General features: G+C 28.4%; 1 protein-coding gene across 2 annotated transcripts in view; it reads right to left on the bottom strand.

Annotated features, from left to right (window-relative positions):
- LOC134827017 (TBC1 domain family member 4) overlaps window positions 1–10,687 on the bottom strand; it is a 44,378-nt gene extending 33,691 nt beyond the window's left edge. For both annotated transcript variants that reach the window (XM_063839546.1, XM_063839553.1), the window contains exons 1-3: window positions 9,875–10,687; window positions 4,307–4,404; window positions 4,038–4,245 (exon numbers count right to left, since the gene is read on the bottom strand). In XM_063839546.1, the coding sequence (XP_063695616.1) occupies window positions 4,038–4,245; window positions 4,307–4,404; window positions 9,875–9,994 (426 nt within the window). In that variant the 5' untranslated portion in view covers window positions 9,995–10,687. The remainder of the gene's footprint in view (window positions 1–4,037; window positions 4,246–4,306; window positions 4,405–9,874) is intronic.
- Window positions 10,688–13,734: the final 3,047 nt, after the last annotated feature.

The raw sequence follows: 13,734 nt of genomic DNA, 5'->3' as shown, positions 1-13,734 counted from the left end.
TTTGAAGAGACGACAGTTGGAATGCAATGCAGAATTTATGAGTTATTAATATCCATTTGTCAGAGATTTTTTTGCTCGGAAAGCTGGGATGATATGAGAGATTGCAAATTAAGGGAATTTTTCAAAATCGGGTTTTTGAGCATTTGTTTAAAAAATTTTCGAATTCAATTATTTATTTAATATTATTTTTTTATTATTTAAAAATAATTATTTTAAATAAAAAAAAAATAAATTTTAAAATATTTTTTTAATTATTTAAAAATGAATAAATAATTAAAAATAGAAAAAAATCTTAAATAATTTAATATTAATTAAATTTAAGTAACACGCCTTGTAAAAATATCAAAAATTATTTAAAATTATTTTAAAATTTATTCAAAAAATTTTTTTAAAGAGCAGTTTATTCATCAAGAATTTTTAGAAAAATTAATAAAGTTTAGAATAATTTTTAAAAAAAAAAGTAGTAAAATTCATACTCAAAATTTTTTTTATAATTTTGAAATTTCAAAAAATTCATTATAAAATTATTGAAATTATTTTTTTTATAAAAATTTGGTAAAAGGTTAAAATGTTTTTAAACTGTTTTATTGAATATTAATACTTTTAAAAACCAATAAAAAAGGTAAAAAATATTTATTAAGGCGAATAAACTTTTCCCCCTGAATTTTTTCGACTAAATCCGAGGGGGGGGGGAGAAAAAAAATGGATATAGTAAATTTATTCGCCTAAACTAATTTTAAAAAAATTAAATTATATAAAAAAAAATAAATAAAATAAAAAAATTAAATTATTTTCAAAAAAAATAAATAAAAATAATTTAAATTAGCTATTTATTAAAATAATAAATTAATTTAATTATTGAGTTCCAAAATCATGTAAAACATTTTTGTTTTTGAAATTTTAATTTTTTTTTTTTGAAATTTAAACAGTCAAACTTCCCGAATCTCCGAAAAATCGATATCTTAATCTCCCCTCGATTTTCAATCCCCTTTCTTCCAACCACTCACTCAATCACACGTCTTGTCACACAAGTGTTTGAACAGAACAATGCTTTGGATAACAAAAAAATCTCTGTATGTGACAATATTTAATTTGTTTAAATATAATCTCAGTTCAGTACTTAACGAGATTGCATGTTTATTTACTCTTTTATTTTAGTTTTTTGTTATTTTTTGCATTGTCTTGTTTAGAACTTGAAACGTTACATGAATCTAAATGAAAAAGTTGCATGGAAATTAATTATTCTCGTAATTACTGGAATTAGACGCTGCGTTAAATATAACTTTTAATGTAAATATTTGAAAATATTTGCGCAAAAAAATATTTTCCACACATTTGAGGCGCTCCTTTCTTTACTTTTTTATGGTAACTTGATGACTGACCAGTGTCATTATAAATTTAAATATTTGCGATTTTTATTTTATTGTTGTACAAATTTGTATAATTTTTGTCCATTTTTATGTAAATTTTCTATGAAAATCGAAAAAAAATAAAAAAAGGAAGAAAATTTTCTGTCCCCTTAAGCAACGATATAATATTTCATGTTCAATAAAAAGGGATGCCGAAATGGAAATCATCGCACGTAATTTTTATATTATTTTTTTTTCAAACCAGGTGACTTTTATTGAACATTCAAATCCATCTCCGAGCAAATCCAATAACGTCACGAGCCAGAATGACGAAAATTGCCGACACATTTGTCGCATTAAATTACAATATCTTCAGGATAAACGAAAGAGACGTAAAAAAACTCGACGATGGAGACGTCTGGTTTTTAACATTTATTTATTTTATTCATAAAAAGTAACATTTTTCATGGATGAGCGTTCGGAACTGGGGCACATTACTCGTTTTCCATTTTTTTTTCGTGTCATGTCGAAAGAAGTCCTTAATACGATTATTTGTTCACGTGCTAGATATAAATCTTGAAAGGAATTTCTTTTGTGTTTCGTTGATGAAAATATATTATCTTTTTTTTTTCTTCCTTTAAACTACTTGCGAAGGAGGAAAAGAGGCGAGTGTCAAAAGAAAAGAGCCGAAGGAAATTTGATAAGATACAACAAAAAAAATGCCTGAAGACGAAAAAAGATCATCAGATAGTGGAGTTTTTCGTGTTGAGAAAACAATTTGCGAGCAAGGGTTAGGTATACGAAGTAAAAGTTCTAAAGGTACGGTCGTTATCCCGTCATTTATTGAAACATTAGGTACAAAAAGTTCATGAAAGAGCTTAAAAATTGTGCCATTCAACTCAAATTACCAACAATTTACTTTTATGGGACGATCAATCATAGCTGACTCTCCTTTTTATTTGTTTTTTTTTTGTTGAGAAAGACAAAGTTTGCGACGCATGAAATGGGTTTTTGTTGTATTTGATCATGATATTTTGTGAAAAGTTTGTGTTATTGAATTGAAATATTTTTTGAAAAAAAAAATTGTAAGTCAAAATTACAACTTTTAATTTTTCGCGCCAAATTATTTTAAATTTTTAACAAAATTTTCAGAAACTAAAAATTTAAAAGGAAACTTAAAATGAAAAATTTTGTTAAAAAAATAAAATATTAAGATTTTTGATAATTTTTAAACATTTTTTGATCATATTCGGATCAAATTCAAGATCTGAAGCCCCAATGAGCATAAAATTGTAAGTCAAAATGTCAACTGGGGCATTTTCAATTTTCCCGCCAAAATGGATCTCATTATATCTTATGAACAAAATTGAAATTAAACTAACCTCAATAAATTTAAATTAATGTCAAAAGCGAGTCAAATAATGTTTAAAGAAGAAAATAAGAAAATTGGAAGTAAAAAATTAAATGAAAAATGATCTTATACTTCAAAGGTCATTTCAAGGTTAAATTTAAAACAAACTTAAAAATCACAAAAAAAAATTTTAAATATCTAAATATTTGTTTTTACTTAAAAATTGATTTCCTTAAAGACTTTTATTTTAATTTTGGTTCAAAAAACTAACCTCAAAAATTAATGAAAATTTTTCTCGTTAATTTTTTAAGCTTCATAAATTAATGCGAAACACAAACTTCTCACAACGTATCAAATTCATCTTTTTTATTTATCTTCACAGTTCTTAGCGACTTATTTCGACTCTTAGTACACTCAAAGAGAAGAAAGAGGTGTTTTTGCACAAATATCATGAAACACAAGAAGACGAAGACAAATACACTTTAGGCAATCATTTAACTCTCTTGTCTTTATATTACATATTTCATCTTTTTGTCTACTTTTATATTTTTTTTTTCATGTAGGAACAAACCGAATTATTATTTAATTTTATTACATCTCATATTTCTCGCGCAAAACTTTTTTTCTGCTCGTGTAACTGCTCCGTCGGTTTATCTCCGTCTTCGCAGTTAATCAATTATTTAACAAGGCGAAATATTTATTTGATTGCTGAAGAAGCGCACCTGTATTCAAGGATTTTTTTTTAAAGAAAAAAAAGTACGAAAGTTGCTGTTCTGGGAATGACAGATAAACGCAGAAAATAAATAAATTTGCTTTGAAATGAAGCAACGAATGGGAAGGAAAAAGTAATGAAAAACTAAAATTGAAGAAATTCTCAAGAGTTTTTGCGAAAATGTCTGTCTTATGCTGTCGAGCCGTAATCAAGTAACGTTTTGAACCAAAAACAGAGAAAATGAGGTAAAAAATATATAAATTATGTCAAAGTTGTAATATCTAAAAAAAAACTAAATTCTTAGTGTTTTATCAACTTTCAAGGACTTAAAAATGTGATATCACGATAAATTTCGCTCTCAAAGTCTAATTGATCGCTAAACGACTTTCATTCAATTGCCTTTCAAACTTTTTCAATATCGTCGAAAAACTTTTTCTTCTCACGCCTCGCATAGATAACAACGGAACAAAAGTAAATTCCATCAATTCAAACATTTTAAATGCCCATTTCAATGTGAAAAAAAACTTTTGTTGCTCCTTATCAGTTTTTTTTTGTGTTATTATATCGACTCATCCCTGAATGTCATTCACAAACATAAAAAATCCATAAAAAAAATTCAACTTACCTCCTCGACAGACTCACTCTCGAACAAGTGAATGTGCAACAATGGATCGCGTGGATTCTTCAAAAGGTAGACCATCCCATTTTCCGGTCCATATATCTCGGCAATTTGATTTGATTGTGTATCCGACGTGGAATTGCTGCGATTCACGGCTTTCGGCGCGATAAATTCAAAATTGCGACTTTTTGATTTTTGGGGTTTTTGAATAACTCTAAAAAAATCAATTGATAAAAAATTTGTTCATGTGAAGTTTTATGAAAAATTATACTTACCGACACATGCCAACAATGTATTTGAGCTGATGAGCAAACTGCAACTCGAAATCGACGTTGTATGCTTCGAATATCCCGTGCTCGATACCCACTGAGAGCTGCAAAAAAAAATCAAGAGAAGTTGTTAGTGAAAAGGAAGAAAAAAACGAAGGGAAATGAAAAATAAATCATCATTCATATTTTATATCAACCAGTTTTGCAACACAGCAGAGGATGAAAAACACACAAAATGCTCGGAAATTTTTTTCTTCTATTTTTGTTCAAACATTCACAATGAAAATCATTCAGTTTGTTGCATAGAGGAAGTGGTTAGAAACAGGAAAAAAATTACTACAAAATCAAAATGAATAATGCAGATTCATAAATTTAAATATCAATCTTCAGACCAGAGAGAAACGAAGATTGGTTAAATTATTTTCAGAGCAAAAAATAAAAATTGCTGGGAAATCATTCGAGTGACATTTATTTGATTTAGTCAGTGTTGCAGTTTAGTGTGATGACGATGAGTGATGTACTTGCTTGTTGAATATTACTGCCGAGTTTTAGTGAAATATGGAATAGAACATTTGTGTGGCAGGCGTTGAAATGAGCTGACAGGCTTTTTTTATAATTTGAGAGTTTTAGTGTTGAAAGGATTTTTCAACAAAAAGTTAACAGGAAAGTAACAAATGTAAGAATTTTAAATCTTTTTTAAAAAACAAAAAAAAAATCTACGATTAAAAGTTTAAAAAGATTGAAAATTTTTAAATTTATATTCAAAAATCTAATTTTTGGTTTCAACGAAAGAATTATCGAAATACTTTGGAAGTTGAAATATTCCTGACTTTTTAACAAAGTAAATTTATTTTAAGTAAATTTTAAATTTCACTTAAAAATTTTAATATTGATTCGATATTTGTTAAATCTCACTTTTTTTATTTGAACTGAATTTAACAGATCGAGTTCACTTGTTCATGTGAAATTTCATCGTGATAAGAAAATCCTCGAGCTGACGTGAAGTGCTTCAATTTATCAATTACATCTTGAAATTCAAGAAATACGGATTTTTAATGTAGCCTTATAAGCAGGTTTTTCATTTTAAATGAGCAACTTTAATAAGAATGCAAAAATAAAAGAATTGCTTTTTGTAAAAATTTAAGTAGTTTTTTTTTAAAATTTTGTAACTAAAATTAGTAACTTTGTTAATTTTATGAATAATTTTTTAGTTAAATATTTTTTATATGCCTTATCGAATTTCGAGTTGATATGATTAACTTGAACTCTTCAAACTATTTAATTTGAGAGTTCGGATAAAATAATTTGTAACTATAGTAACTTTCTTATTAATATCTATTAAGTCATGTATGTTCTTCGATTAACTTGAAATTCAATGTTTATCCGGTAAAAGTTCTTGCAAATAGTACAAGACGTAAATTTTTGCACAATTTCCCTTCCTTCAAACCACTAATAGTGTCTTTTAACTCCATAATTCACAGATGTTCTACTTCTAAATGCTGCTCCATATTCTCCATTATTTCACATAATTTTTGCGCGATCTCATAAATACCTAAAATACTTTATTACCTCTCCCCAAGTATGTATCATAAACAATCGACCGCAAATGGCACGACGACAATAGAACGGGCAGCAGCGACACACATTAAATAACTTCATGCAATATCCTGGAATCATAAATAACTTTACCGGGACATAAATGCGAGAGCGAGTAAATTTTTGCTCCGAATGACGTCAATAAATACCATGTTAGCCAACAGCATATGTCTCGATAGGATTTTCAATCTTAATCTACTGTCAAGCCAAAAATAAATACCTGTGTGGCTATTTTTGCCCCAACTTTATTTATTTATAAACTAAATTTCCATTCAATATGTATCATCATCAAAGAGAGTAGATTAGTCGTTTATCCTTCTCTTTAGGACGATTTAATAGCAGCTTTTATATTTATAGAATTTTTTTTTTAGATAAAAATATATCGATTTAGTCGTGTATATGGCATTTGAACGACGACATATTCTAGCAAAAAGCAAACAAATAATAAAAATAAATAGGTTCAAGTATATTTACATATATTAACGACAGGGCACGAAACCGCCTCGCAAAAAAACGGAGTACATACAAAACTATTTTTTAGTAAGCCGAACATTTATCATTGTTTTTTGTAAGGCATTCATGTACGTTTCAGGTGCCTCTCCCAATACAGGCTACTTTAAACAACACAAAACCAAAAACAACAACAATGGAAGTCTGGTTGGTAGCGCACGTCAACCGATTTCAGCTTGAGACTGGCACATTGGCACAATATATATGTGAAACCGATATGTTGTTCTGTTCGTTGGCTTGTAAGTGACGCGGCTCGTTGATGTTATATAACAATAAATAACAAGTAATCGTTTCGTGAGAAGTGAAGAATATGTGTAATGTTCTCGTGAGCGAAATTAAGTTTCAAATGTTGTACTAAATGTGAGAAGACGATGAATGGAAACTTTTATTGGGTCGTTAATTTTTTTTTGTTTGTTTTTAGGATGAACGAGGGAAACATTCAACGTGGAAGAAGCTTGTTTCTTGTCATGTAAAGTATCGTAGTGACTTTGGTAATTGTTGTCAGGAATGTGTGAGATAATGTGTTGTATGACACCTTTTATTGTTTTTTTAGATGCGAATTTAGGGATCAGTTGCTACTGAAAGCAATTTTGTGGATAGCTTGAAGCGACGTTAAACAGAAGGATTTTGGTAATACAGTTTTGAGCTGTTTTCGTGGAATTTTGGCAGAAAAACAACATTTGTTTTGTAATTCAGTAAGTGCTGACTGACTTTTGGAGTGTACTTTGGTAAGTTTTGGAGATGTTTATTGAATTATTTTGTTAGAAGAACTTTTGTCGATTTCAAGGATTTCACTCTTCGTGAAGTTTTTTCAGCTGATATGTATCCTAATGTTGAATATAAGTCTCTTATATGTAAATGCCATATACTAAAAATTTTTTTATACTAAAGATTTTTCACTTTCTGAATGAATTTGATTCAAAAATTCTTCATTGACAGCCACAAAATGTAACTTCTGATAAATAATTTTTCTAATATGGGTTTCTATCGTGTATTTTTCGACTGTTTTCCAAATATTTTTTTCATTTATTTCATCTCACGTTCTTATTTCGTTATAAGATATTTCTTGTTAAAATTCTTCAAACACATTTTTGTGTCATTGAAGTTAAGTTTACTCATTTTCGTTTATTTTAAAGCAATTTAAGTAAAAAATCTTTGACGAAACCCTCTGTCAAGATATCAAGATCTCATCACTGTTGATACATAAGTAACACATTCCTCATGTACTTATGATTAAATTGTTTGTCAAATATAATTTCATTAACTTTTTCCTTGTAATTTCTTGTTTGCCCGACAGTACCTCGAAGATATCTAGACCGATGTCAAACAATCTCCAAGACAAATATTCATGAATTACATTGCATAAGTAAATGTTATATCATGAATATTTTACTTGCGTATTTAGATACCTCTATCGGGAAAACCAATGAACGTGATTCAATAGAATATTTGGTGCGTAGGTTTTCTCGTATTATGTCCAACACATCAAATGAATAATTGAGCTCCGTAGTTTATTGTCCAATTCAATTTTATCCGATTTAATTCTTGGGTCTTATCTTTCTTAATTTTCCATTTTTCCAAGTCTGCCATTTTCTGTTAGATAAAATAAAATAAATTAATGTGGACAGTTTAAATGGATGGCAATTTAAAATCGATTAGAGACGATGTCTTAGTTTCCTTTTGGTCTTCTTCTCCGTAAAAAAAAATCTACAAAAAAAGATGATTTAAAGGATATCTAATGGGAAAAATAAAATGATTTAATGGTTGAAACATGTGTCTTTGCGCAAGAAAATTAATGACGAAACTGAGTGAACAAACTCATTAATTAATCGTAAAAGCTTTCCTTTCTCTCTTAATTAGGTTAAAATATTAATTCGCTTCTGTAGGCTTGTCATCGTTCATCTGCGTTAAGCTAAGCTGAACCGCGTCGCGACATCATCCACTCAAAGTCACGTTTGACAAATAATCATGATAATCCTTTTAATGTCGTAATAATAAACATCCATAAAAATGTTCACTGACATACCTAAGTAACATCATAATTATTATTTTTACGTTTTGTGTATTTTTTTTATTGATTAATTAATTATGTTAATTTGCATTTTAACGACGTAACGCCCCGTTCACGAGTTTTTTTTTTCGTGAAAATATGAATAACGATTCGAAAATTATTTAATCGCGAGTAAAAGAGTAAATATTTTTCGCGAGAAGGGTGGGATTGACGTTAAAAAGTCTCGCAAAAAACATGCCAAGACCAACTGATATTATTTATTCGTTTTTTATATTTTGTGTGAATTTTTCTGAAAATTATGTTATAATGGAGGATATTAACAAACAAAATTGTACATTACGCGGGGGTTTTTCACTTCGCTAGCACGCGATTCGATTCGCGTAAATTTGTATTTAATGGAAAAAGAAATTATTTTGCTCCAGTTCTTAGTTGAGTGAATGAACGTTCGAGTTAACCAACCTCAAAAAACGAGGGAGATTTATGTTATATCATAAAAATTGGAGAAAAATGTTTTTTTCCTTTAAATAAAGGCAATAATAATTTCGATTTGATTGTGTTAGAATTCAAGGAAGATCCCGAGAGAGACATTCGAAATTTTCTTACGCTTCGTTTATTTATTTGATTATTTTTTTTGTATTTTTCTTTCTTGTTTGATTTTTGATAAGAATTTATTGATTTTTTTTCTATCTAAGAGAATTCTTATAAAAAGTTAAAAGTATATTTTTTTTGTATAAAAATATTTTTTCATAAGGATTGATTTTAAGAAATAAATTAAATTTGAATAAAAAAAATTAAAAAAATATTTTATTAAATTCTATCTGCATTAAATGCTTTAAAATATTTAATGAAATAAATTTAAAAAAAATCTTTATAAAAGTTTCTTTATTTTTTTTTTTAATATTTTTTTTATTTTTTAATTTATTTTTTTAAGTTTTTTAATTTTTTTTCTTTATTTTGCTATTTTTAGAATTAAAAAATTAATAGTTTCAGTAAAAATTAATAAAATAAATAAATTTAAAATATTTGGAAATAAAGCTTTTAAATAAAAAATTTATTTAAATAAAAATTTGTGAAAAATTTAAGCTTTGAGCCTTTTATTTTGCTTCAATTGCGAGAAAAACGAAAAAAAAAATTTCATTACTTCCCTTCGTAACAAATTTCACGTAAAATCCAAATAATCCAATATTTTATCTTAAATTTATGTAAAAAATTCAAATAATAAACTGCAAGCTATTTTCTTATAAAAAATTCACTCTCTATTTTCTTCGCCATTTTTCCTTCGTTTTTTCCGTAAATGGACCTGCTGTGCATAATTTCACTTTCACCCCTCTTGACAAAAAATTCCATTTAATATTTCAATGCCATCATTGCACCCCAATGTCATGCAAAACACTCACATACACACACGAAAAATAGCAATAGTCGTTTATTAGATTTGATTAGATTAGAAAACTTACCCTTGTATGGTTATCATGATTCCGGATGTCAGCAAGAGTCCATGGCAGCATAAAGGACGAGAATCGCGGATCGACACTTGACTCGCCTCGCCACACGAGCTGAACGAGTTTTGTTTTCATGATTTTTCTTCTGGTTTTCGGAGTCAGTTTGAAAGATTTTTATTTAAATTTTTTTAAGAATTTTTTTTATTTTACAACATTTGACACTTTTAATCCTTAACTCTATTTTTTCCAATATTTATTGTATGCGATTGGAATAATAATAGCTACTTTCAATGTTTTTAATGTAATCTATACATTTTCTACGGATATTTATGTATATAGCTTTATATAGCGTTACACATTTACACACACTCACAACAACACAAATATTGATTTTTTGCTTTGACAAAAAATTTTCCTTTTTAACTTTTTTTTTGTTTCTCGTGTTTGACGTTTTTTACCGCGAACTATTCACTATTAATGAAATTTGCTTTTTATTGAAATATTTTGATATTCTGTGCGGCAATTACGACGCTAATTATAAATATTTCTTGCACTTGTTTCTGCCGCTCCGAGTAAAGGTAAATATTTTTACTTGTATTTGGTGAAAACAATCGATTTTTTTGTGTTCCTTTTCATTCCTTTACATTTCGCTGCAAGGATTCACTTGTTTTGGCGTCGTTTTTCACAGAATCGCTCCTTTCTTACGTTAAATTGTCAATTTTGCGTGCGTTTATTTATTGGATTTTTCTGCAAAATTGCATTTTTTAACTTGCACGGACCAACGATGGAGCAAAAGGATACAAAGAAATGCCGATTGAATCTGTTAAAAGTCCGTAACCGACTGAACTGACAGCTGAAGAATCGCAAATGAGAAGGCTTGGAGTGATAAAATCACATTTTTGAACGCCTCGAATTTTTTGAAGAGGATAGTGACTGAAATTTGAATGAAATCCAAGAGTATCTGAGAAATTTTCAGAAATTTTTGGATTTTTTCGATATTCAATTTAAAAAATCGAAAAATTAATCATTGAAAAATCCTAAAATTGTGAGTTTTATTTTTCGTAAAAGACAGTAGAAGCGAATTTAATTCGTCGAAAGACATTACCCCTCGTCGCCAATGCAAAATGCGGTACGATCGGTAAGAAAGCGGTACGAATTTCAAAATAAAAAACCGTTAAAAACGCGAGAAACGAAGAAGAACAAGAAAAGAGACGAAAAGAATGTGAGTTGCATACAAAAAATGCGTGAGAAATCTACTTTTTGTCTCGCGCGACACTTGCATTAGAATGTTTCGTAAGACAAATAGCTTCCGTTGGTGGCAACTTTTTTCGTTCAATAATTTTTTTTTAAATAAAGCGTCACGAGATTCTTTTTTAAAAGAAACAATAATAAAGAGTAAACATCTTTAATAACAATAAATTTCAATATTCATCTAAAGTGGTAGAGAAGTGAGTAGGTGAAGTGCGATAATATTACTTTAGTTTCTGGTCAAATATGGGTGAGAAGGTTGCTGTAAATGTCATCGAAAGAAATATTTTTTGGTTGTAAATCTATTTTATTGTGGATTTATTGGATCTTTGACATTCTTTTGTTTATGGAATTCGTCAATAAATTGATTCTTGAAGTCTTAATATTGAATTTTAATTTTAAATATTTATTTTTGTGCATATTTAGACTCTCATTATGATTTTTTTTTTTAAATTATTAAAGTAATTTTTATAAAATTTTAATTTTAATCGACGCAAAATTGAGTTTTGATTTTTTTTAATATTTTTTTGGACCACTGTGTGACCTTCAATGAAGGTCAAATATAATTTTTTTGAGTTTTTAAAAATTTTTCATTGAATTTGGTTCAATAATTGGTTTTTGAAAACACAAAATTAAATTTTAATCAAAAATAAAATCTAATTAAGGATTTTTATTGAATTTTATTTAAAATTTCTTCAAAAATATAAAAATTAATTTTTGAATAAAATTTCAATATTTTGAGTACTGAATTAAATTTTTTAGGATTTTTAAAATTATTTATCAATTTTTCTTTCGAATTTTGTTAAAAATTCAATTCGTGAAGACTTAAAATTAGATAATGATCAAAAATATAAATTTTTGGCCCACTGTGATTTTTTTTGGTTAGAATCTTAATACAAGTTTAATGGATTTTAAATAATTTTTGGAATTTTTTGGCTTATATTTCATCGTAAATTGATCAATTAAGACTAAAAATAAATTTTTAATCAAAAATTGGCAATTTTGGAACACTGTGACTCTCAACATAGGTCTTAAAAATAATTTTTAAATAAAAATTTGACCTAAAATTTTTACGAAGTCACCTCTGAGGACGAATTTTGCATCGCTTCATTTACCAGTTCCTCCAAATTCACGATTTTCTCATTAATTTTTGCCATTTCTTCCAACACGGTCTTTTGCATCTTCTCCAATGCACCCAAGGTCGTTTGTAAGTCATCTCCAATTAAATTTTGACTATCATCAATGTCATCACATTGTTGCATTTTCTTGTTCGAATAATGTTTCTTGTAGTATTGCGATGCCATCCACGAAATATCTGGCACACATTTGAAATTTCCAAAGACTTTTTGCATCGGATAATATCGTACTTTGTTTCTCGCTCCATAATCGTACAAAATATCACGAGATTTGACGAAATTTATGGCTTCTACGGCTCGAGCGCAGGAAATTTGATTGTCATCCCAATAAAAAACCGTCAAATTCGGGAGTAACTTGACAATTTCTTCGACTTTTAAGTCTAAGAGGTCATTCGAATGCATCCACAATGACGTTAGCTTGACGTTATTTCGCAATAATAAAGGAGAAAAATCCGTAAAATTATTCTGATGCAATGTCAATGCCATTAAATTGTGCAAATCCACAAACATGTCGGGATCAGTGAATTCAACCAATTGATTGTTGCCCAAATCGAGATGTTCCAAATTCGTTAAGCCACGAAAAGTGCCTGGATGCAATTTTTTGATCTGGTTCGTGTAGAGGAACAAATGTCGTAATTTTGTGCAGTTACGAAACGCGTTCTCGTGAACTTCTTGCACCTCGATGTTTTCGTGCAGCCACAAAATCTCCAAATTGACGAACGTGTCGCACAAATTGCTCGTGACGACGGGAATGACGCTCGACACAAACTTAATTACTTTCACCAAATGAGCTCTTTCCGTTGTTGGTCGCCATTCGAATTCATCAAGCGTTAATTTTACATTCGAAAATACGCAAGTTTCCTGTTTTCTTTGGCATTTGTGCAACGGAGGCAAGTCATCAGGTTCAGGCTCTTCGTTGTCAACGTACTCGATTCCAGAACAAACGGAACTCAGCAAGAGCAAAGCACTCACGATGAAAATTAATTTGGGCATCTTGAAGAGTTTTGCTGATTTTTGGTTGAAATCTTGAAAGAGACTGAGCTCGAGTCGGGTGAAGAGCTAAATTTATATAGGTCGACATAATTTGTTCGTGTTCTGCGCACAAAAACCTAATAAATTTCATTTATTGCATTAGCATATTTATTGCACGTGAGGAACAAAAACATCTGCTGATTAGGTCTTCCTGAGTTACTTTCTATTTATTTATTTTTTATTTACTATTTTTAGCATCAACAAGTTATTATCAATCAATGATGTTTGCCAGAACAGTCAAAGAAGACTTTACGATGGAAAAAAAAATTATTACTTTGGATAAAAATTTGCAAAAACTGAATTTTTGGTAAGTAAATATTTTATCGAATTTTAAAAGTTTCTGAAATTTTAATTAATTTTGATTGAAATAATTTTTATTTAATTAATTAAATTTTTAAATCAACTTTCTTTATTTTTTTTTATAAAATTAAAAGTTGAAATTTTATTAGAAATTAATTG

The sequence above is a fragment of the Culicoides brevitarsis genome, chromosome 1 (assembly GCF_036172545.1).
Source record: "Culicoides brevitarsis isolate CSIRO-B50_1 chromosome 1, AGI_CSIRO_Cbre_v1, whole genome shotgun sequence".
Classification (NCBI taxonomy): domain Eukaryota; kingdom Metazoa; phylum Arthropoda; class Insecta; order Diptera; family Ceratopogonidae; genus Culicoides; species Culicoides brevitarsis.
This window is presented reverse-complemented; position numbering and strand designations above follow the sequence as displayed.